The sequence below is a fragment of the Gopherus evgoodei genome, chromosome 3, assembly GCF_007399415.2.
Source record: "Gopherus evgoodei ecotype Sinaloan lineage chromosome 3, rGopEvg1_v1.p, whole genome shotgun sequence".
Lineage (NCBI taxonomy): Eukaryota > Metazoa > Chordata > Testudines > Testudinidae > Gopherus > Gopherus evgoodei.
Window position 1 is genome coordinate 140,922,533 of NC_044324.1, and position 22,832 is coordinate 140,945,364.

The following is a 22,832-nucleotide window of genomic DNA, read 5'->3' on the forward strand; positions in this document are numbered from 1 at the left end:
AAATGAGAAGCACTAAGGTTTATTGAGCAGTTTTTACCCCCACTAGGTATAGACCCTAGTGCTAACTAAAATGAGCACTAATTTTGCATAAAAGTACGTAGGGCCTAATCTTGTTGCCATTGAAGTCAGTGGGAGCATAATAAATAAATGCATTTAAGGCCAGAAGGGACCATTATGATCACATAGTCTGACCTTCTGCATAACACAGGGCAATGAACCTCCTCCAGTAATTTCTGCTTCAAGCCCACAACTTCTGTTTGAACTATAGCATAGCTATTAAAAGATAACCAGTCTTGACTTAAAGAACTCAAGTGATGGAGAATCCATCACCTCCCTAGATAAATTGTTCCAATGGTTAGTTGCCCTCACTGTTAATCATCTATTCACAATAATCATGTGAAGCGCAGATCCAATTATAAAAGGGAAAATGTGCTCATTTTAGCTGTCACTATGTGTCTGTAGTGTGCTGTATATATGTGCTTTTGTACTAAAATGCAGGAATGCACACCCATTGTAATAAAAAAAAATTCTATAAGCATTCTTGTTACCAATGTAAAATTAAAAATGGATGTGGATTAATATTAATTATCAGATCACACAGTGCTAGTTAGCAATGTTCTGCATAAGTGTTAGTCTAATTTAGGGATGACACTGCTTTTCTACTGACAGCGAATAATGACAAATTGTATTTAGAAAGATTACAAAATCCAGCATAGGGTTAGGCAGCAGGAGCTCAGTTAGTTACTGGGCAGCTTTGGCTGTCTTACACTCTGTGGCACCTCCAGTCCTGTGTGCAGAGTCACCTGTGCAGAAAAGAAATAATTGCTTAGTTAAAATACAAATTGGGACATCCTTAGTACAAAGCGTTTGTAAAGGCCAAGAATATATGGTTAATAGTGAAAACCTAATGTCACCAGGGGAGGCCCAACATACAAATGGTTATTTCTCTGAGGCCAGGTCTACACTACAAACTTACACTGGTATAACTATGTTGCTCAGGGGTGTGAACAATCCACACCCCTGAGTGGCGCAGTTATACTGACCTAACCCCCGAAGTAGAGCGTCCCCCACCGACATAGCTGCAGCCTCTCGCAGAGGTGGATTAGCTACGCTGACCGGAGCTCTCCCGTCGGCATAGTAGCATGGTATCTTCACTAAAGTGATACAGTGGCACAGCTGCACTGGTGGGGCACTGCAGCTTTTTAAGTGTAGACCTACCCTGAGTCTAGCTGCCAGGTGTTTGTGACTCTTCCCAAGACTAGCAACCATTTATCAGCCACCGCTGAACTAGCTGCTTCTTGACAGCAGGAAGGGTGACCCCAGATGGAATGGGTGCCCAAGGGGTTATGAGGCAGATAGAAAGCAGACTGGGGAGATGCAGAGCCTGGTAGACCTTTCCCTGCTACCCTGTCAGTGTAAGACAGAGGAGATTTTACGGCACTCACCGTAGCCTGACACTGCTGTGATCTACCAGGGTTCTTACAATGACACCCATCACTGTAGGATCTGAACACCTCCCAGGAGGTCTCTCAAGCTTAAACTCACAAAAGTGTTCTCCCCTGCCCCCTTATCTGCATCTAGTTCCATGGATAGGGCAGAGTGAATGGAGGGCATGTTGTGACAGAAATAGTGTAGCAGACTGGCTGGGGTGCCTGGGCAATGGAGGAATTGGATTGCAGCACTATAACTACCAGAAAGGCCCTAACTAACAAGCCATGTAACTTCAGTGTCATTCTCCTAGTATCGTGTGTCTGTCTGATCTATTAGATTCTATGATCTGTGGGGGAAGAACTATGAGTCAGATTTTTAAAGGAATTTAGGTGCTTAAAGATACAGATAGGTGCCTAGTGGGTTTTTCATGTGGAAAATTGGAGTTAGGCACCTATTGGTATTTTAAAAAGTGCCTATCTGCATCTTGAGCCTAAAAATCTTTGAGACTCAGACCTGTGTCTTTCTACATGTTAGTATACCACCTAGTACACAGATTCATAGATTCCAAGGCCAGAAGGGACTATTGTGATCATTTAGCCTGCTCTCCTGTAAAACACAGTCCACAGAAGTTTCCCACAATAATTCCTGCTTGAAATAGATCATATCTTTAAAAAAAAAATTCAGTGGCACCCCAATCTTGACTGGCGTATTTGGGCACCATTAATAACAAATTATTAAGATGTTAATAATATAATAAGAAACACACGCAGGATCATTGTTTTAGTTTGGAGTATTTTGAATTATTATTAATAAAGTCTGGGTGTCTAATCTCTTTGTTAACTTGATGTGACCGGCTGTATATGCCTAACTACTTTGCAACATGCTATGCGGAGTGCCCTGCAGAGTTACGTCTGAAAAGCTGTATAATTCTTAGAATTTTGTATTAACTTTATTACAGTCGTGCCTAGAGCCCCTAATCAGGGCCCCACTGTACAGGGTGCTCTACTACTCCACTCCACTCACAGATCACCTGCTGGGTGCCTGAGTCCACATTTAGGCACTTAGAAAGTGACCCCCTTTTCAAAAAAGCTGAGCACCTGCACTCCCAATGGGAATTCCACCCATGCCCAGAGTGTAAAGCTCCTTCACAAACCCCGGAAGTTACTACTACCCCTGCCTATGGGCAGGGCCGGTGCAAGGAAGTTTCGCACCTTAGGCGAAACTTCCATCTTGCGTCCCCCCAGCCCTGCAGCAGCTCCTCGCCCTGAAGTGTGCCCCCTGCCCCCGCAGCAGCTCTCCACCCCCTGGCCCGAGGAGCCCTGCGGTACCTCCCCACCCCAGCTCACCTCTGCTCCACGTCCTCCCTGAGCACGCTGTCCTGCTCTAATTCTCCTCCCAGGCTTGCGGCGCCAAACAGCTGATTGGCGCCGCAAGCCTGGGAGGCAGGAGAAGTGAAGTAGCAACTGCGCAGTGGAACCCCTGGGCTGTCGGTGGCACGCTAACCTACGCATGGGTGGCAAGTTTGTAGAAATTTTGGTGGTGCCCAGAACCTGCCCCCCCAAACTCTGCCCCCATTTGCCTAAGGCTCTGGGAGGGGTTTGGGGGGAGAGCTCTGGGGTGCAGGTTCTGAGCTGGGGATTAGGGTGCAAGAGAGGTGCAGGCTTTGGGATGGAGTTTGGGTGCTGGGTGCAGGCTCTGGGCTGGGGCAGGAGGTGGGTGTACAGGAGGGGGTGAGGGGTGCAGGCTTTGAGATGGAGTTTGGGTGCAGGCTGGGGGTGGGGGTGTAGGAAAGGGTGAGGGGTGCAGGCTCTGGGAGGGAGTTTGGGGGTGGGAAGGAGTGTGTGGGAAAGGGGACGTAGTGCACGCTCTGGGAGGGAGTGCATGCTCTGGGAGGGAGTTTGGGGATAGGAGGGAGCGCAGGAGGATGAGGGTTGGGGCTGAGGATGAGGGGTTCATGCTGCAGGGGGGCTCAGGGCTGGGGAGGAGCATTAGGGTGCAGGAGGATGAGGGTTGGGGCTTAGAATGAGGGGTTCATGATGCGGGGGGGCTCAGGGCTGAGGCAGAGGATTAGGGTGTGGGGGGCTGAGGGGTTTGGGGTGTTGGAGAGACTCAGGGCAAGGGCGGAAGCACAGGGTAAGGGCAGCCTGCCCTGCCAGTAGGAGTGGGGGGCACTAGGACCCTGGGGCATCAAACAGCAGTTCTGCCGGGAGCCGCTCTACTCTAGCAACAGAAGCAGGCAGGGGAGTGACGCTGCGCTGCTTTCTGTCAGGCAGGGACGCGGCGGGGCGTGTAGGGGGGAGACCCGCGGGGGTTGGGGCCCGATCCAGGCAGGGCCGGGGGAGAGACCCAGCTCCAAATATTGCTGGAGCAGGGCCCCCAGCCCTGAATATTGCTGGTGCTCGAGCACCGCAAACATATAGAACCTGCCCCCTATAAACCCTGGGCTGCTGGCTGCCGCGGTGGCGCCCTGACCCAGGGGACACCCTGGGCTGCCAGCTGCGGATGCTGCCGGCAGCTCTGAGTCCCTCTTGATCCCAGCAGCAGCGGCCGCTCAACCACTTAAAAAAAATTGGGGGGCACTGCTTTTTGGCGCCCCCAAATCTTGGCACCCTAGGCAACCGCCTAGTCCACCTAAATGGTTGCACCGGCCCTGCCTATGGGCTGGACTAGCAGCCATAGCAGCTCCATGCCAGTTGTGCAGCATCCTGGGGCCAATGGATTCATGTAACCTGGATCTGGAGCCTAACCCCTGCCCCACCCCACTGTAATCTTCCAAGCCTACATATAGTCTGTTCAGAGACCTTTCTTGTGGCACGCAGGGCATGCATTAGAACTTCTGTACAGCCAGTGGACTCAAAGAACAGCTCCTCTGCAGGGAGTAGGTGATGTGCACTAGCTCTTCCCACCACAGGTGAATTTCACCCTGTCTGAACAATCTGCAGTGCTGCCCAGGGCCCACCAGCTCACCACCAGTGGGAGGTCCAGCACACAGAGATCCCGGTGCACCAGGAGGTGGCCATTGGGAAGAAGAAAAGGCTATTGCTCCCCTGTACAAGAAACAGGGCCATTGTGGAAGCAGGATAAACAAGGACTTCAGAGGGAACAGCCAACAGAGACTACCAGCTTCAAGGAACAATGATGAACTGAGAAACTGCTAATAAACAGATGATAAGAATACAGCTGCCAGTCCTTGACTTTTTTAATTTCAGTTCCCAGACCACTATTAGTGCAACTTCTAAGTCCTTCCTTCCTTCAGTGAACTGTATCTAGTATAAATGTAGCTGTAATTGGGCCTGGACTGTTCAGTGGAAATTTATTGCTATCACGCGACATCCTTGGAATGAAGGACTCTCTACCCTTGGAAAAAAAGAGGAACCAGCTGGGGTTATACCAACATGCAGGCAACCCAAGTCAGAGGGAAGAGACTAATGAGGTGCGGCAGTCTCTCTACCCACGCAGGTACCACAGTTGGTCATTGTGGATTCAGGCTGGGGTAACGTGAACCCTCCAGCCTGTCAGGTGCTGGGGCACATTTAGGATCTGATTCTCAGTTACATTAAAGCCCCATTTTAGCAGAACAAAGGAGCGTTAACCTGGGTTAGCATAAATTACATTTACACCATCAACCTCAGAGAATATATTAGTGTTTCCAAATGTCATGAATTAAAGAGTGCGAATGAACTGCTTGCTGGGTCTTCTCTTTCAAACTAGACATTCTTTGACCTACATTTTCTTAGCTTTATTTAGCACCAGGCTGCTGAAATTGTACTTACTTGCAGCAGTTAATTATATCCAAACATAAGAAGTCTAAGAGTATTTAGATATCAATGCTTTTACTCGAGGCTGGCCTTAGAACATTGCTGCTTCCTGGATGATGGAGCAGCAGAAAAGCGCGTGTGTGTGTATTTCTAAAGCATCGTTTCTCTATATCTGAGATGTGATACAAAAAAGTTAAATCCAACTATTTTCTTTTAAAAAGTGGCACTAGCCCAGATACAATCAGCAAACAAAACTAGGCAAAGTGAAAAATAAATCCATATTTACACCTAACAGTTGCATCTTGATCTCTTCTCTCTGGCAATCATGAAATAACTTTTGACAGGCAGTAGGATTTCTCCTTTGGTTGACATGCTGAATGAGTTAGACTGAACTGAAAAGGATTTACCTGTACATTTCGGTTGAGGCTTAATGCAGGCATGAAGACACCCTCCACATTTTCAAATGCTGAAGGTCCTTGCTGCTGTCCATTTATGTAAAAGGTAAGGCTGTGCTTGTTTAGGTCCAGGAGAACGCCCACAGTGGCACCTTTAGAAACACCCCCTTCTGTCCTAAGAAACAAAGTGACCATATTGTCCATCTTAGAGAAAGCAGATTGTTACCTTCCAGCCTCTCTCTATTTGAGACAGTCTTACTAAAGTGAAAGGAAAGTGGAGGAGCATGGTAAAATTAGTATTAGTTGGAGGACATCTGCTAAAGGCCTTTTCTCCATGTGTAGTTCCCATTTCACACTAAATGCAGGCAGCCTTGAGAAATGAGGCTCTATAAGGTCATATCCACCCAGTGGGTACATTTTGGCAGAGCTGAAAAAGTTCAAAGTGCTTGACAGAGAAAGGGGGAGTTAAACTAACAGGACAGAGCAGAGACATTGAGGACGGAAAAGTTATTGTTTGAAACTAGTACTCTTCAGACCTCACATTCTGGAGGGAATATGTTAATATTAAAAAAGAACTGATCCTAAGGGCTTTCATTGAAATCCACAGGAATGTTCACATAAGTAAAGGCTGCAGGAACTGACCTAAATGTTAATGTGCATTCGAGGTCTCAGATAGGGCAGCACATTGAACTCTTTAGAAGACAGATTATAAGAACAGACAGTAGCTTATAACTGGTGAAATCCCTTTTTGCCTGAACTAAATACACAACATTAATTCTATTTTAATTTGGTTATCACAGCTAGCAATTGGGATTTACTCTGCTCAAGTCAGAGGCACTGACTTTCTGCTTTCCCCAGGGGTGCTTTACCCCCACTCTGCTCCAGGCCCCACCCTCACTCCATTCCTTCCCCCAAAGGCTCACCCGCACCCCACCTGTTCCTGACCCCGCTCCATCCCCTCCCGAGTGTGCCCCACCCTTGGTCCTCCACCTACCCTCCCTGGGACTCCTGCACACCACTGAACAGCTGATCACTGGTGGGCGGGAGGCACTGGGGGGAAAGGGAAGGAGTGGATCAGCAGTACCGCTGGTGGGTGCTGAGCACCCACTATTTTTTCCCTATAGGTGCTCCAGCCATTGAACACCCAAGAAGTTGGTGCCTGTGGCTCTAGTTGCAGGCCAGGACCTAAAAATTATGTCCAAAAATAACAGACAATTTAGGCTGCCCTCAGCTCGGGGGGAAATGAGCTCAGTTTACTATGAAGTGCAGAGATCAGGGAACCTGAGAGTTTGGCACCGAGAAATGGCTTTGTGATATTGTGTGTGATGTGGTACAGAGATGAACAAGCAAAGTTTGTTTTTATTGATTAACAGCTCTGGATAAGGTTTTAAAAAATGATTACTGATTTTGGAGTGTCTCCATTTTTGGGTGTCTCACTGACTTGAAGAGACCTGATTTGCCAGAGGGCATGGTGCCAATGCAGGGGTAGCAGGAGCTGGTTCAAGGTGGAAGTAGAAGCTGATTAGGGGTATGCTCCCTCACTGCACTAAGCTGGTGGCTAGAAGTGGGAGCCAGTTCAGGGACTGAGTGTTGAGTTATTGGACTAGTAGTGTTTCAAGTGTTGGGGTTTTGGTGGTGGTGGTAGTGGTGATAATCAGTTGTGTCAGGAGCAGCTGTTGAGAGCTACTGTAGCACCAGAGTCCTACCATGATGAAAGATTCAGCCAACTCTTATATGCAAGAATAATATCATACTACTTTAAAGAGCATGGAGCTAGAAAACCACTAGATATGTGGATTGGCCCTAGTTGCTGATGCTTTTAATGTCACTGGAATTCTGCAAGGGAATTATAGCCTGACGTGCACAGATTCAGTGTTTATAATATTCTTTAAAATGTACAGCAGAAGAGAAAAAAAACACAATTCAGAGAATAAACACAATTTTAATGTAATATTCATCAGAATGTCTAGTGATCAACAATAACATGCATGCCAACCAGAAAAATATAATTAGGGCCAAATATGTGGAGCAGGAAATTTTATATTGGTAATGGCTGTTTTAGTTTTGTCCACCAGGTGGCATAAGATAGTTTCTTTAGATTAGACCAGTGGTCTAAAACCTTTTTTCATTTGCAGAACCCTACAAAATTTCAACTGGAGGTGCTGAACCCTTTGGGAACTTTAGATATAGTCTGTGGACCATCAGCAGTCCATGGATCACAGGTTGAAAACCACTGTTCTATAGCAACGACAACCTTTCTGGACCCCCTAGACATAGTGTGTGGACTTCCAGGAGTTCTGAGACCACAGATTGAAAACCACATGATTAGACCATTGTGTGGCTCAGTCCAGCTCCCCATGAACTCAAAGGGAGTTTTCCTACTGATTTCAGTGGAAATAGGATTGGGCTGATAATGAGAACATGGCACATTCTTTCCCTAATGAAATCTCTTCAGACAATACCAGTATTCCATTAAAAACTCAAGAATTAGTCCTCGCACCTAATCATGAGATCAGTTTTTAAAAAAAAAAACCACAAAATAATAACTTTGGGATTCTTTTTTTTTTTCTTTTTTGCCTCCCAATGTAATAGTCACTCTGGATTATGTTTTCAAGATTTGCTCTATAACCAGAAGGGCTAGAAAGCTACATTTTTTTAAAATGCAAGATGAGATTTTCATAACCTAATTACATGAATCCAGGGTCTTTTAAAAAAAAACTAAACACACTCCAAATATTGCAAGACTCATGATAAAGATTGCAAGAACTGGCAACACTGAGATAACAGAGATATTTTTCTGATGGATCATATTTTTTCCCCTCTTAGTACCTGATTTGATTATAAATTTTGTCCAGCTTTACATCCTGCAGCATACGGCTGAGTTTTTGAATATACTTTATGTCATCTTTTAAAATGTCACTTAGCAGAAACATTGATCCTCTCCAAGAGCAGAAATGTAAGCTTCACTCTTTTTGATGTTATTATGTTCCTACCTATATAAGAAGTTCATTGATTCTCTGAGTCTAATGAATTGTGTTGTAAACCACTGGTTCTCAAACAGGGGTCAGGTGGGCTGCCAACAAGGGTTGGTGTAGGGCCCTGGGCAGTTGCCCTGCTTGCTACCCACTAATGCTGGTCCTGGCTTTTATATGCAGAAAAAACAGTTGTTGGGACACTGGTGGGCTGTGGCGTTTTTATAGCATGCTGTGGCAGTCTCAGAAAGAAAAAGGCGGAGAAGCCTTGTGCTTAACAATGACACAGAGCCATAGGTGCCTGCACTTCCACAGACTGAGGGTATGAAAGCCCTGCTTGCAGGCTGGAAATGAGGAGTGCTGCCTGTGCAGTAGTGTTCCCCCAGCCCCGAACTGAACAGAAACCCCTCCCTGAGATCATGATCTATCATATGGAAAGGGGCAGAGTTGGAGGTATTCCCACTTTCCAGCATCGTCCTCCTCCCACCAAACCCACAGGTCTTGAGCAGGTAAGTTACTAATACTCTGTCAGCATTAATCACTTCCCCGCTGCAATTTGGAACAATCTCTGCAATTTGTTAAAGGGGCAAAGGCAGAGAGGGGATTCTCTAACATCATGGCTGAGGGCTGCAGGGGAGAGGGAGTCACTGCAAAGGCAAAGGATCTCAGTGCAGATCACCCTGTGTTTCTGGTGGTTCCCACAAAAGCTACACACCACTTAGTGGTCCATTGCTTTTGAAACCAATCTCCCAGTCACTGTAATGATGGAGAATGGTGGGAAAGTGAAAGTTGCATGGACAAACTTTACCAAGGCATTTCCTGATTTCTGAGTGTTTTATTTTGCAGCTTTAACATTTAGTTTTTTTCTGATTGAATGCTTTGGATATAACTTAGAAACCAATTGGCTGAACAGACTCTGAACTCATGTAATTATGGCCTTAAATAATACACACCACAGAACTAACATACCTTTTCAATAATCAGATCACCATGCCACATCCAAAATGTTTCTTGTTAAGCAGCATCCACATACAAAACACAGTTACATAGGTTCTCCCATCAGCATAGTTAATCCACCTCCTCAAGAGGTGGTAGCTAGTTCAGCTACACCAGGGGTTAGGTCGTCTTAAGTACATCACTCAAGTGGTGTGGCTTTCTCACATCCCTGAGTGATATAGATGGGTTGATCTAATTTTTGAGACCAGCTGATAGTTCTAGTGTAATTTCTTTTTATAACTCCATACTTGTTTTAAATATTATATATGAGATAATGCATGTTACATTTTACGTGAAGCTACTTAGTGTCTTAACAATCTGCATGACCACTTAACGGAAACAGCAGCAATTTGTTACAATACTTTAGGCAGCTAAATAAATATTTACTGGATGAGAATCTTTCTTTGTAGAGATAGCCACCAATTTTTCAGCATTTTCATTTAGGTCCCAAATTCTGCCACCTTTACTCACATTGACTACGGTCCTGTTGGATTATTTAGTCACGTGTGTAAAGTTAAGTATGTGTATGACTGTTTGGAGATTTAGGACCACTGAGTAGTACCTTAATCCATAAGAAATTCGAGAAGGCACTACTGTTTGTGAGTAAAGATGGAGGAATCTGGCCCTCCATGAATAATGCTGTTGTCTCGCAGTGGAGCCTGCCACTTTAGAATATTTCTCAGCAGGGGAATGACCAAATTGATGATGCAAAATAGGTCTGAAACAATTGGCTATATCATTAGAAAATGGCAGAAAATTTCACAGTTCTTGTAACACAGGTCCTAACATTTTAAAAACACCTTTTAGTTAATGTAAAAATTGGTTTAACAATTAAGTTGGTATTTGTCTTCTAAACCTACCCTACAATAATTTGAATGCTTTCTGATTTCTAATGGCAAGGCTGATTCTTTTCACTCCTACTTTGCTTCTTCAACAGCCTGATAAAAGCCCATTGAAATCAATTAAGAGATGCCTACCGATTTCTGACCCAAGTTCTCAAGATGGGGCTTTTCCCATCTGATGGTTAATTATTCATTTTGAGGATGCTCCAGACACAAACTCTTCTTAGTGATTTTTTTCTTTGTGATTTGTTGCAGTTGTTGGAATTTTATATACATTGTAATGTATACACTCCTTTATTTGGGAACCATGCCAGAGAACAGCTCCGTTGCAATGAACTCTAGCTCTAGCCAATGGACACATGGCACACCTGGTGTGTCTGTGCACCTATTTCCAGTAGTTAACAAATGTGAATTGATATTTGCCAGCCTAAGTTTATTGTACCTCTTCTTCTGTGCTTCTTTTGCTTCATGAAAGACTGATTCCATGCTCTGCTGTGGCTACTAAAATTAATCAGTCATCTTCTGTCAGTTTTAAAAAAAATGTTTTAGGGCTCAGTTATGCAAGATGCTGAATCAATGAGAGCTGAAGGTGCTGCCACCTTGCAAAAGGAATTTAGCAATTTCCATGATTAGGACTTTTGACCATGTTTATTTTCAGACCCACTCATTTATCTAACAGCCTAATACATTCCTATAAAATTTGTGAAAGCTGAAACAATTGGTCTCTCGATATCTATAATTATAATGGCCCCCATTACCATAGTATCTGTAACCCTCACAGTCTTTAATAGCTTTATTAAATATATGATAACTCAGTGGTATATTTCTATTTCCACTGGGGAGTGACAGTTAAGCAGATTCTGCTGTTTTTAGAAGACTATTGAAACTAGAGGGTTAACAAAATGACCTACTTGGCTGCCGTGGTTAAAAAGATAATGCCTAGCACTAATACTATTAAAGTGCATGTACATTAAAAAAATGTGCACTGCACAGTTATGCTCCACTCTAGTGAACACTCCATGAGTTTGTCCCTTTTAAAGATATTCCTGTAACAGCTGGCAATTCACTATCCATGGAAGCTGTTTTTTTCTCCCGTTTAGGCAGAGTGATCAGAAAGCCAAAATGTGTCCACTGTTTGCTGTCCATGGAAAAAAAGCTTTTGCTAAGCTCTTGAGCGGCCAAGCAATACAGAGTGCTTGCCTGTAACAACACTCCAAGGATTGAATCCATGAAATACGTTTCTAGAACAGTGTCCCACAGATTATTTGCCAGCATTTTTTCAGAAAGCATCAGCTATTTCAAGGGCCACTAATTTTTTTACTGCTTAAAATTACTTCTGCCCTAAATCCAATCAAGACACTAGAGGGACAGAGACAAATATCTTTTCATATAATTTATCACATTTTGTTATTTTATTCTATGTTGGTTTAGGACTTGAGCCAAAACCCATTGAAGTCAATGGAAAAATTTCCATTGACTTCAGTAGACTTTGGCTAGGCCCTTAAATTCTTTTGCCAATCTATAATGGCCCAGAAGCCAAGATGGCTTTTTAAAAAATACTTCTTTGTTGTCATGCATGTCATTTGTGATGCTTCCTATAACATGGTGATGGCTGCATTATACATTAGAGCAGAGACAAATATACAGATGATATTCACAACAGAAATGGTCAAGAGTTTTTTGACAAATCACTTTGTTGGAAAATGATGATTCATCAAAACTGAAACTTTTTGCAAGAAGGTATCTGTTTCAACAAAAGTTTCTCATGTCCAAGTTGGAATTAAACCACAGGGAGAATGAATAGTCTAGCGGATACACCTGTGATGCAAGAGATCCAGGCTCAAGTCCCTGCTTCACCTGATTTGTCTCAGGAATTGAATCTACATCTTCCAACACCCCGAGTAAGGGCCCTGGCTACTGGCTATTCTTGGAGGAGGAGGGGTTCCTCTCACCCCCAATTTTTTTTTAAATGTCTAGTATTCATTCCAATGGGTAATAAAATTAAACATTGAAAATTCAAAATTTTTCACAAAAAAAAATTGAGCTCTTGTTTTTTGGCCATTCACAGTTCTGGGAACAGGGTTTGATGGATAACTTTGCAGCAGTTTTGCTAGGTCATGTTCTGGCAGTGGCCTTTGCTTTAAACATTTTTCAGCAACTGTGGTATATTTTAAAACACAAATACATATTAGAATATACAGTACGTGCTACAGGAGATATAGAAACCCACTTTAAGGTATTGTGACTATGAGGTAAGTATCCCCTTAATATCTGAAAAAAAGATAATATTATAAACAAGCCTCTTCAAGATCACTGCAAGACTCTCTTAATTATTGGTTTTAAGGAACAAATATTCAAGATAGTGGGGTGAGGAGGGGCAGGGTGGTCCAGTAAATAGGACACTGAACCAGGTTCTATTCCTGGTTCTGCTATAGACCTGATATGTGACCTTGGGCAAGTTACAATCTGTGTCTGTGTGTCGATTTCCCATACCTGTAAAATAAGGTTAATAATACTTAAGTTTTTCAAAAGCACCAAAGTGCCTTGGGCGCTGCCTACATCCCATTGACACCTTTTGGCATCCCTGATTGACTTTCGTGACCCCCAATAGGGTCACGACCCACTTGCTGAGAAACACTGTTGTAGACAGAATGGCCCAAATTCACTCTGCTACATGCTGTTGTAATTTTGTGGGACTAATATGTCAGTTCAGAGAAGTATGTCCTGGCTGTGCAGTTAGAATATAAAGTTAGAAATCAAAGATGTGGATAACCAAATAAAAATAATCAGAAGACTCAAAATAACGTATGATGATGATGATGTAGTAAATTACTTCTCTTAGTCTTACAAATGTTGTAACTAAATAAAATTCTAGATAATACTTAGTCCTGCCTTGAATGCAGGGTACTGGACTAGAAGACCTCTCGAGGTCCCTTCCAGTTCTTCCAGTCTATGGTTCTATGAAAAAAAAGCATTATCCAGTGATTTAATCAAGTCAAACATCATGACATGAATAGCGAACCCTAATCATGCCACTTGATTAGAAATATTTCTTGTGATTTCACTGAGCAGTTGTGTCTGCAATTTACCCTCACAAAACTTACATGAAACCATCATAGCACTCCTGAGAGTTACCTGATACACCTCGACCCAAATTCAACCCTCATGTAACTTTATTAACTTAAATATTAAATCTTTTAAATTGTTATTGTTTGGTTGCCCACACTTTTGATTACTAACTCTACACAGCATTCCTCCCAGCCATGCCTCCATTTCTGAAGGCCATATTATTTCCAGGAATTACAATATTGTGATATTGGCTGTTACACGCTGGCTGATGCTGGGAAAATCTTCCTGACAAAACCAGGGTGCAGAATACATAAATGCCGATCTCCACAGTGATAGGAGGGGGAGTTAAGTATTTTAGCCTTAGACTATCTCCAGCCCCCAATTCCCAGATAAGGACCCCTAAATTTTCTCCAGTTTGTGCCTTCAGTCCTAGCAACTTTCCAGTACAACCACTAGTCTTCTAGCTGAAGAAGACTGACAGGCTTTGCAAAGAATCCCATTCAATACCTCTATTTAATAAGGCAGATTGGTCACCGTTCATCAGTAAGGCAATCCCTCCTCTGTCCTTGTCCTCAATTCACCCCTGGGAATAGCTTATCACTGGGTTTAATCAGCTTTCAGTACTGCCAGGAAACATCTTCATTTTGAACAAACCACAATTGGTGCTAGCATTTGCCTAATTGCTATACTGCCTTGTGACCACAAAGAATCCTGAGGAATGTAATGAAATCACCTTTCCCACTGCTTCAAAGAAAAAGAATGCAGAATCTTTAAAATATGTTGTACGTAAGAGGGAAAAAAAAATCAAGCCATGAGAAAAATCCATGATCAGAGCTTACCGACTTGTATGAGAATTGCAATGCATGAACCAGCTGCGGTTGTTGTCAACATACATGGCCCACGCCTTGTCGTCCTTTCCTAGCATCATGTCCTTGACCACATTAATTCTGGCAATTCCAAAAGCCGGATCTGGATGATTATCATAACGATCCACATGCAGTTCCCAGTAATGTACTCCCTTGGAGAAGGCCGCTGTGCCCAGAACAACACGATCATCATAACTACTACAAGTGGCAGTCTGGTTGTCATTCGATAGGACTATGTCCCGATGGGCCGAAGAGGGGTCGAAGGTGAACCAGGCCACTGTGCAGGAAGAATAAAGGCAGCTCAGTAGCAGGAAAGGATGCGATAAAATTTAAATTTGCTTTATTTTAAGAAAATTTCTGCCCTCCTAAATTCCCACCATACTTTCAAGTGGAGAAGATATTCTTTTCTTGTTGTTCTAAACTAGTCTGTTTCACCTCCGAGATGACTGCATTTCAGTCAGAGGAGAAAAGTAAGAATGCTTTATGTTATTTACATAATCAGTAAAATTTGCAATGCATTTTTCAATCTATTTGGATTAAAGGTGCTGTATAACTGTAAACCAGCCAAAGTGTTTTGTCCTATCTGGGCCTGCCTTTTGGGCTGTAAGCTCCCTGAAGAAGTGTCTCTGTTTGGGTCTGGTACATTGTTGAGCAAATTATTGCTGCACAAATAAGAGAGAAAAATAATTTGGCTCTGGACTTCCCCAAAGTCTGGGGCTGTTCAGATATGGGATTTGGTTCAGGCCTGTCTCTGCTGAATTACTGTTTCATTGTGTGTCTAAGCTCATCATAACTGGGTTTCACTCTATTTTAAAAAAATTCTTTACAGCTAAATATTTTATACTGACATATTTTGACAACACTATATAAATACAGAGCATGATTATGGTATTTGCTTCAGGATTAATTTACAGTATTATTAATCAAGATGAACTTCTTGTGGTGCCCATATGGATGTCAAGTATAATTAGATGGGAACACAGCATGAATTACCACCCTAGTCTTATCAAACACTCTTGTGAAATTAGTATCAGTAGTGAAGAAAACACTGAAACACCAAAGACAGAGAGAGCGGTGGAGACGAGGAGTGGCATATAGATATTCACAGTGTGTGGTGTAAATGACTATGTACTCTAGAGCAAACACGATTTTAATTAAACCCAAAGCCTCAACAGGCAAATGCACTTGTATCATTTGAATCCTGGAGAGCTGCTAATAATTAAAACATGCCAAAAGTCTAAAGAGCTGGATTTTATTTTTCTTTTATCATTTTTGAGGATTTGAGGCAGGGGAAAGGGCTGGATTGAGAATCTCAGAGACTGCAGGCTTGATTTTCAATGAGGGCACAACATAGCCACCAGCTGCGTGCAGCTACAGTTGCACAAGTTCTTTCCCAGCACTAAATCCTGTGCATGTACCCAACTGATCCTAACACTGTGTGCAAGTGTTAGACTCCACAAATCTGCAAAAGCATACTACTGCTGGAAAGTGTGCACATGGAAATCACATGTACACTCACCAAGGCCAAGATCTGCTAAAGGGGATCTGATATCTTCTATTTATCCACAGAAGGAGCAGCAGGAGTATGGGCATCCCCATCCTGCCCCACTAACGTACATCAGTCCTGTCCTGGAGTCAGCATAGGGCTGAGAGGGAAGCTCAGTCTCTAGGCACATTCAGTCCTGGGGCCCCTTAATGAAGGTTATTAAAACTCATAATGCCAAGTATAGTGGTGGCTGTGATGGAACGTGAATACCTGGCTGCTAGAAACTGGAGCTCTTTATTTTTTAATGATCTAAAACAAACTCACCGTCAGATGTCTGTAAAACAACTGTCTTGCTATAAGGGCCAACTCCTGATGAATTAAAAGCTTTGACTCTTGCATTATAGGTACTGTTGAAATGAAGGCCATCAATTGTGCATAGGGTCTCCTTGCCAACATACACTTCCTGAGCATTCAAAAAGACAGGAACAAAGCTCACCACCTTCTTCCCAACAGAGGGTCTCACAGTCAGACTTTTAAACATAAGCTAAAAGTAAATATTGTTCAATGTTTAGGTGAATTTAGAATTTACATTATTATAGTAGGGATACTTACATCCAGTGAGGCTCAACATGGAGAAGAGAAGTCAAGAAAGAAAGGTGGAGGCAGCAAGAGTGAGACAAAGATTAAAAAGGGAAGTCTAAAATGTATAGTTTTGTTATTTCAAGAGGGCTGTCTCAATCCTCCTATGGGTATTGTTAATATACAGCAATGTAGTTTTGGAGCCTAAATCCAAACCACGAATATAGGGTCTGAAGAGGCTTATTTCTGAAGATAAAAAGAGCTTTGTATGTATCATTTGGCTATCCAACAATTAAGGGGGTAGAGGGAATGTGACAAATGGCTGCAAAGATCTGACTGGTACAAACACCAAGCAAGATGAGTCGTCATTTGGACACATTTCCACAAAGGGGATGGCCAGGAGTAATGGGATGGAATTATGAAAGAGAAAAATCTAAACAAAATATAAGTGAGATCTGTCAGGCAATGTAAGAGTCTATAGGGATGAAGAAGAAACCACATTTTTAATTGGAGACTGGATAAAGCATTAGACAATCTCCAACAGGTGAAATTCTTTAATTTTTTGTTTTATTTTTTGGAAATTTTGGGACGTACTGGCTGCGGCTTCCAGCAGCTCCCATTGGCCTGGAGCAGTGAACCACGGCCAGTGGGAGCCACGATCAGCCACACCTGTGGACACTGCAGGTAAACAAACCAGCCTGGCCCGACAGGGGCTTTCCCTAAACAAGCGGCGTCCCTAGTTTGGGAAACACTGGACTAGATAATGGTGGCAAGGTCCACATCTGAGAGGAAACACTGCAGCCTCCAAGCCAGATGCAGATGATAAAAAGTTGGTTGAGTCAATTCTATAATAGGATTGTCAAGCAGAAGTGGGGGTTGTAGATCACCTCTACGTTGCAAAAATTAGTAACTAATGGCACACATATTCTTTCAAAGGGAGTCATATAACCTCTGCCATCTACTGCTGCTTCCCCCAGCCCACCATCACCACTTCAGTCTTGTCTGAGTTGAGCTCTTCCGTGACCATAGAAAGGATTTTGAGAACCTCAGATAAAACCCAGATTTACCCAGAAATTCATGAATAATAGAATTGTTCCAGGATTACATTTCTTGACCTGGGTCATTGTTTGCTGGGTGAAGCCAACAGTGAAATCTGCAAAGGAACCTCTCCAATTCCTGGGCCATTTATACAATGGGTTCAACCCCAGCATACATTAGAGCAACCTTGGGGCTTCTCTATCCAACTCCAGTTTACTATATCCTGCAAGGGGCTATCAGCCAGCTGAGTACCACAGTAGTGCACTGAACTTCCACCTTCCACCCCCACAAGCCCTCTGTCTGCAGGAGGGCAGCACAGAAACTGACTACACTCGTTAGAGACATCTCCATGCAAGGGGAATCCTTATCTGGGATGATCCAGCAGCTTTTTGGCCCCATTGCACTGCAGAAGCAGGAATGAATTAGAGAAACTGCCCTTCTACATCCATGTCCTTATGGAAGTTTAACAATAACACAGAGAACTCAAATAAATGCTGAATGAAGTCCTCACTCGGAATTGGCCGCCATCTCCATCATCAAGTTCCAAGATATACCCTTCCACTGGATTATGGGTAAAGGGTGGCATCCTCCAGGCCAGTGTCACACTGTTGTTTCGGGTACAACACTTCTCCAGCTGCAGTAATGGGACTGGTGGCACTGTAATGGGAACTGAGTACAGATTAGTGTAATTCTGTCCTTACTCATCAGACTCTGTTGTCAGCAATATGATGATCCATCACTTCCCTCACCTCCCTTTTAATCCCCCCGCATTCTGCAAAGTAGCCGAAGTTACTTGGGGATACAGCTGGTCAGAAAATGTGTTTTCCCCGTAGAAAACTTCAATTTTTCAAATTCTATACCAAAAATTGTATCTGAAAACTGAAAAAAATTCAGCTGATACCAAATTATTTAGGACAAAAAATAAAATTTTGATTTAGAAAATGCTGCCACAGTGTCTCATGGAAATTGTAGTTCAGGCACCACAGACATCCATTCTCCTCAATAGGCCAGACTCCCTGCTAGAATACATCACCCATGATGTACTACAGTCTCCCCTCTTACAGAGGGGAAGAGGTGCATGGGGTGAAGGGGGGACAGTGCTTCATGCCATTGTGCATCATGGAACTTGCAGTATGGCCTGGGAGCTCAGTCCATATTGAAGACTGGAGATATGAAACAATCCAACTTCACCATCCTTGAGGCACTGTGGCAGCCTATCCAAATTGAAATACTTCTGTATGGGGTTATTTTGTTTTTCAATGAAAAATTTAAATTTCTCACAGAAAACAAATTTAACAAATTTTTTTGTGGCATCAAAACCCCAATTCTTTGTTTAAAAAAAGTTTCAGGAGAAACGTAGGGATACTATTAAAGAAAAATTGTTTCATTTGAATCTATTATCTGAATCACTGTGTTCAGGTAGAAAAAGGTGATTTTTACATTACAAGAGTCTGATGTTGGCTTCCTCCATTTGGAAACTACAAAAGTGAAGGTGATGTTGTGGATGAGGGTATTGTCGGTACTGGCTGGGCCAGGAAAATGTTACTGTACCATTGACCAGGCTGATATTTCAAAAATAAAAATAAGCAAAGTGGAACAATTCAGCCATGCTTCCGTGAGGAGGGATCATGTATATTATCTGTCTATGCCACTAAACTCAATTTACCTCTCTTGTCTAGCATCACAGCATCTTTCTGTTCTCCTTTCACTGGAATTAGTCAGCAAGAATCCTAATTTAGGATGAATTTCACCCTTGTACAGAAGACTAGTGCAAGGCTTATGCACCACTTAAATCCCAGGGCTTTATTGGGGTATAGTGGCATGGAGGCCTTTTTTTGTTTGTTCTTGTTAACACACATGTAATGTCAGTGACTAAAGAAGGAGCTGGAGAAAAAAATGTCGTTAAAGAGTCACACTCCTGCCACTTTAGTCAAAATATGAAGTTCACAATACACATCCAATGAGACCCCCCTCTCAGATCCCCTTCACAATACAAGAGGAAGATCAGAATCCCGACATTTCTAAGGTTTAAATCTAAGCAAAAAAATCCCAAAAATTTAAAAGAAAGTTTTCAAGTTTTATTCACCATAAAGAAGTGAAAAAAGCCACAAGCCTAATTTAAAAAAAAATCCTTTGAAGGTCACCTTTAAGCCTTAAAGAAGTAGTAATGCCATCTAGTTTTGCTATGTACTGTTAAATAGGTAAGACAGAATTCTCACTCCTCCCTCCCCCTGACCCTTCTGGCCCAGGACACCTAGACTTCAATGTATATAACCCATATATTTTGAGGCAAAGACTTGGGGATCTGCTGTGTTATATGCCAGAAGTGGATGCACTTCAGAATTTGTGAAGTGATCCTTGTGCACCTCCAACCTACCACACATGGACGTTGTGAAACTTAGGGCCATACTATTCTGGAGGACTGCAAGGCCACACAGTGGAGCAAGGGGGAGTAAGACCCACAACTTACCTCTCTACCCCTAACTAGGGCCCTGCATGGCCTCCCTGGATTTTGGGTCCAAGCATATAGGAGTAAGCAGTTGCTGCATGACTCCTGCTAATCTCCTCCTCCCACCCCATGTAGGTAAATGGGGAGTAAGTAGGAATGGGCAGAGTTTTGGCTCCACTTCCAGCCCTAGCTGGCCTGGGTGGAGGGGGCAACGTGCTATGGATAAGAGCCAGTAACAAATTGCCAGTCTACTGGAGAAAAGGAGGAAGGAGAAGGAATTGTGCCTCTCCTGTCTACAAATACATGAAAGGGAGGTGAATTATTTAGGGCAGTACATTGGGCTGTACCTAAGAGCAATAATACACACTTTAAAAAAGGTAAATGTAGGCTAAGTATTTGGGGTGGGGTGGGGTGGGGGGAGGAAGAGAACACTTAGCTGTTAAATTACAGAACTGTCCCATTGCTTGTGCCATTTAAAACTATACTGTAGAAAGCGCTAAAAAAAATGCTGTACAGAACAATGCTGCCTTGGCAAGGAGATGGAGCAGATAACCAAACACGTTTTTTCCATCTCTAAATGCTGGGCTTCTGTAAATGATGTAGGCAGGACATCCTTTGGGTACTAGATCAAGACTGTCACTAGTGTTTCATGGCAAGTTAGGAGCTTAGCACACACAATTCAACTCATTCCATAGCCCCTTTTGAGCTGGATGTTCAAACAGGGGTGAAAGTAACTTACAGGACTTACCGGTACTGCCGGAGTCCTGAGGGGGGCATGGTCTCATCCAGAAAAGGCAGGGCCTCAACCAGAAGAGGTGGGGCCTCTCAAGATTTAAAGGCCCTGGGGTACCAGCTGTTGCTGGGAGCCCCAGGGCCTTTAAATCAACCCAGGGCTCCCAGGCAAATTAAAGGACCCGGCATTCCAGCCACCACAGAGCTCTGGGTCCTTTAAATCCCTGCCGCAGCACCAGCAGCGGGAAGCTCCAAGTCCTTTAAATCCTGGCCCCAGACTGGCCGCCGAAGCTGTGGTGTGATTTAAAGGGCTCTGGGCTCTCCGCAGTGGTGGGGAGCTCCGAGACCTTTAAATCCTGACCCCAGACCAGCCGCCGAAGCTGCAGGCGGGATTTAAAGGGCTCAGGGCTCCCTGCCGCTGCGGGGAGCCCAGAGCTCTTTTAGTCCTGGCCGCAGAAGCTGGTGCGGTCTGGCACAGCGTACTGGATCCTACTGGCTTACTTTCACCTGTGTTCAAAGGTTCTATTCTGCTGTTTGTCAACCTGACCAGCGAGCTGTACAATGACTTTTCCCCTAGGCTAGTCAGTAGAGGGATTATATTCAGCAAGACAACAGTCCAATGAGAGATTCTGTAAACTTTAGGTCCCCCTAAATTAAATAAACAGAGATAAAACTAGGGATGAAGTCACTTCCTTGGATTTTCCAAATATCAAATTATTTCTTTGTGATAAGTCTGAGTTGTGAGAGACTTGTCAAGTTAGGGGGTGGGGGGATAGGAGGGAGTCCCCATAGGAAGATGTGAGTGGGATGATCATGGGGGCTGGGTAGGGATGACAGGAGGGAGGTATACTCCTGGGGGAGGAGAATCAGACAGCATGGCCAGCGCTTCCATTAGGCGACCCTAGGCGGTCGCCTAGGGCGTCAGGATTCAGGGGGCGGCATTTTGTGCGCTCCCCATGGGGTGCACGGGAGCTTCCAGTTCCGCTCCTGTCACACCGCCAAAGAAGGACCTTCTGCTGACGTGCCACGGAAAACAGCAGCAGACAATTGAGCCGCTCAATGACTGCCGCTGTTGCCTGCGGCTTTTCGGAGGAGGGTCCTTCTTCAGCAGTGCGATGGGAGTGGAAGCGGAAGCTCCCACACACCCCGTAGGGAGCGCACAAAATGCCGCCCCCGACTTCTGCCTACGGCGCCAGAAACTCTGGCGTCGCTTCTGCCAGACAGGTTGATATTTGGAGCCATCAGGGTGGAAAGAGGTTTTTAAAGCTGTGTCAGGCTGGCAGAGAAGATGGCAGTGGGTGTGAGTCTTTCTAAAGCAGGGTTGGATATTGGACAGGAGCTACAGCAGAGGCAGTGTGAGTATGGGGGTTATCTATGGATCACACCACATAGCAAGAAGCGGGTGGAGATGGTGAAAGGGAATGGGGAAAAGATGGGCCACCACATGCCAAAAGTGATTTTAAGCATTTGTATCTATTCTTCCTTTTGCAACAAACAAACACTAATCTCATCAATATTCCCACATTCAAGAACAAATCAAACCTGGATTAGATCTCTGTCCATGTCTTTAGTGAAAACAGAGAGAATGTGATGTACAGACACAGCTAGTCATGGAGAAGGGTAAGGATTTTAGACCATGGCAATCAGAAAATATAATGGAGGGAAGAGGATGGAGGTGAAGGAAAGAAATGTGGGCTAAATCAAAATGCCACCAAATATTAAAAACTGTGCATATCTTTCAGTGGATCAACATATCCCCTAGAGTGCTGAGGTATTGCTAACAGGCTAGCAAAGAGTCACTCCTTCACTCATCGTTACAGTACAGTAACTCCTCACTTGAAGTCATCCCGCTTAATGTTGTTTCGTTGCTGATCAATTAGGGAGCATACTCATTTAAAGTTGTGCAATGCTCCACTCTTATGTTGTTTGGCAGCCTACTTTCTCCACAGCTGGCAGCCTCCCTACGGCCCCCTCCCCACAGCACCTCCTGCCTGCCGGCAGACTCTGCAGATCAGCGCCTTTCCTCTCCTCCCTCCACCTCCTGCCTGCGGCAATCAGCTGGCTTGAGGCATTTTCCCCCTCCCTCCCCTGGTTCCCGAATGCAGCAAGCCAGCTAATTGCCCCAGGCAGGAGGAAGGGGGGAGGAGCGAGGACTCGGCACACAGGCTCCCCCTCCTTCCTGCCAGCAGCCATCAGCTGGTTTGCGGCATTCGGGAGGC

At 44.0% G+C, this 22,832-nt stretch overlaps 1 protein-coding gene across 1 annotated transcript in view; it reads right to left on the reverse strand.

Annotated features, from left to right (window-relative positions):
- Positions 1-22,832, reverse strand: part of TRIM67 (tripartite motif containing 67) — a 53,063-nt gene that overhangs the window by 5,914 nt on the left and 24,317 nt on the right. The window contains 5 exon segments of the mRNA XM_030556841.1: positions 768-803; positions 5,597-5,759; positions 14,303-14,606; positions 16,140-16,278; positions 17,944-18,101. Of these exon segments, the coding sequence (XP_030412701.1) occupies positions 768-803; positions 5,597-5,759; positions 14,303-14,606; positions 16,140-16,278; positions 17,944-18,101 (800 nt within the window).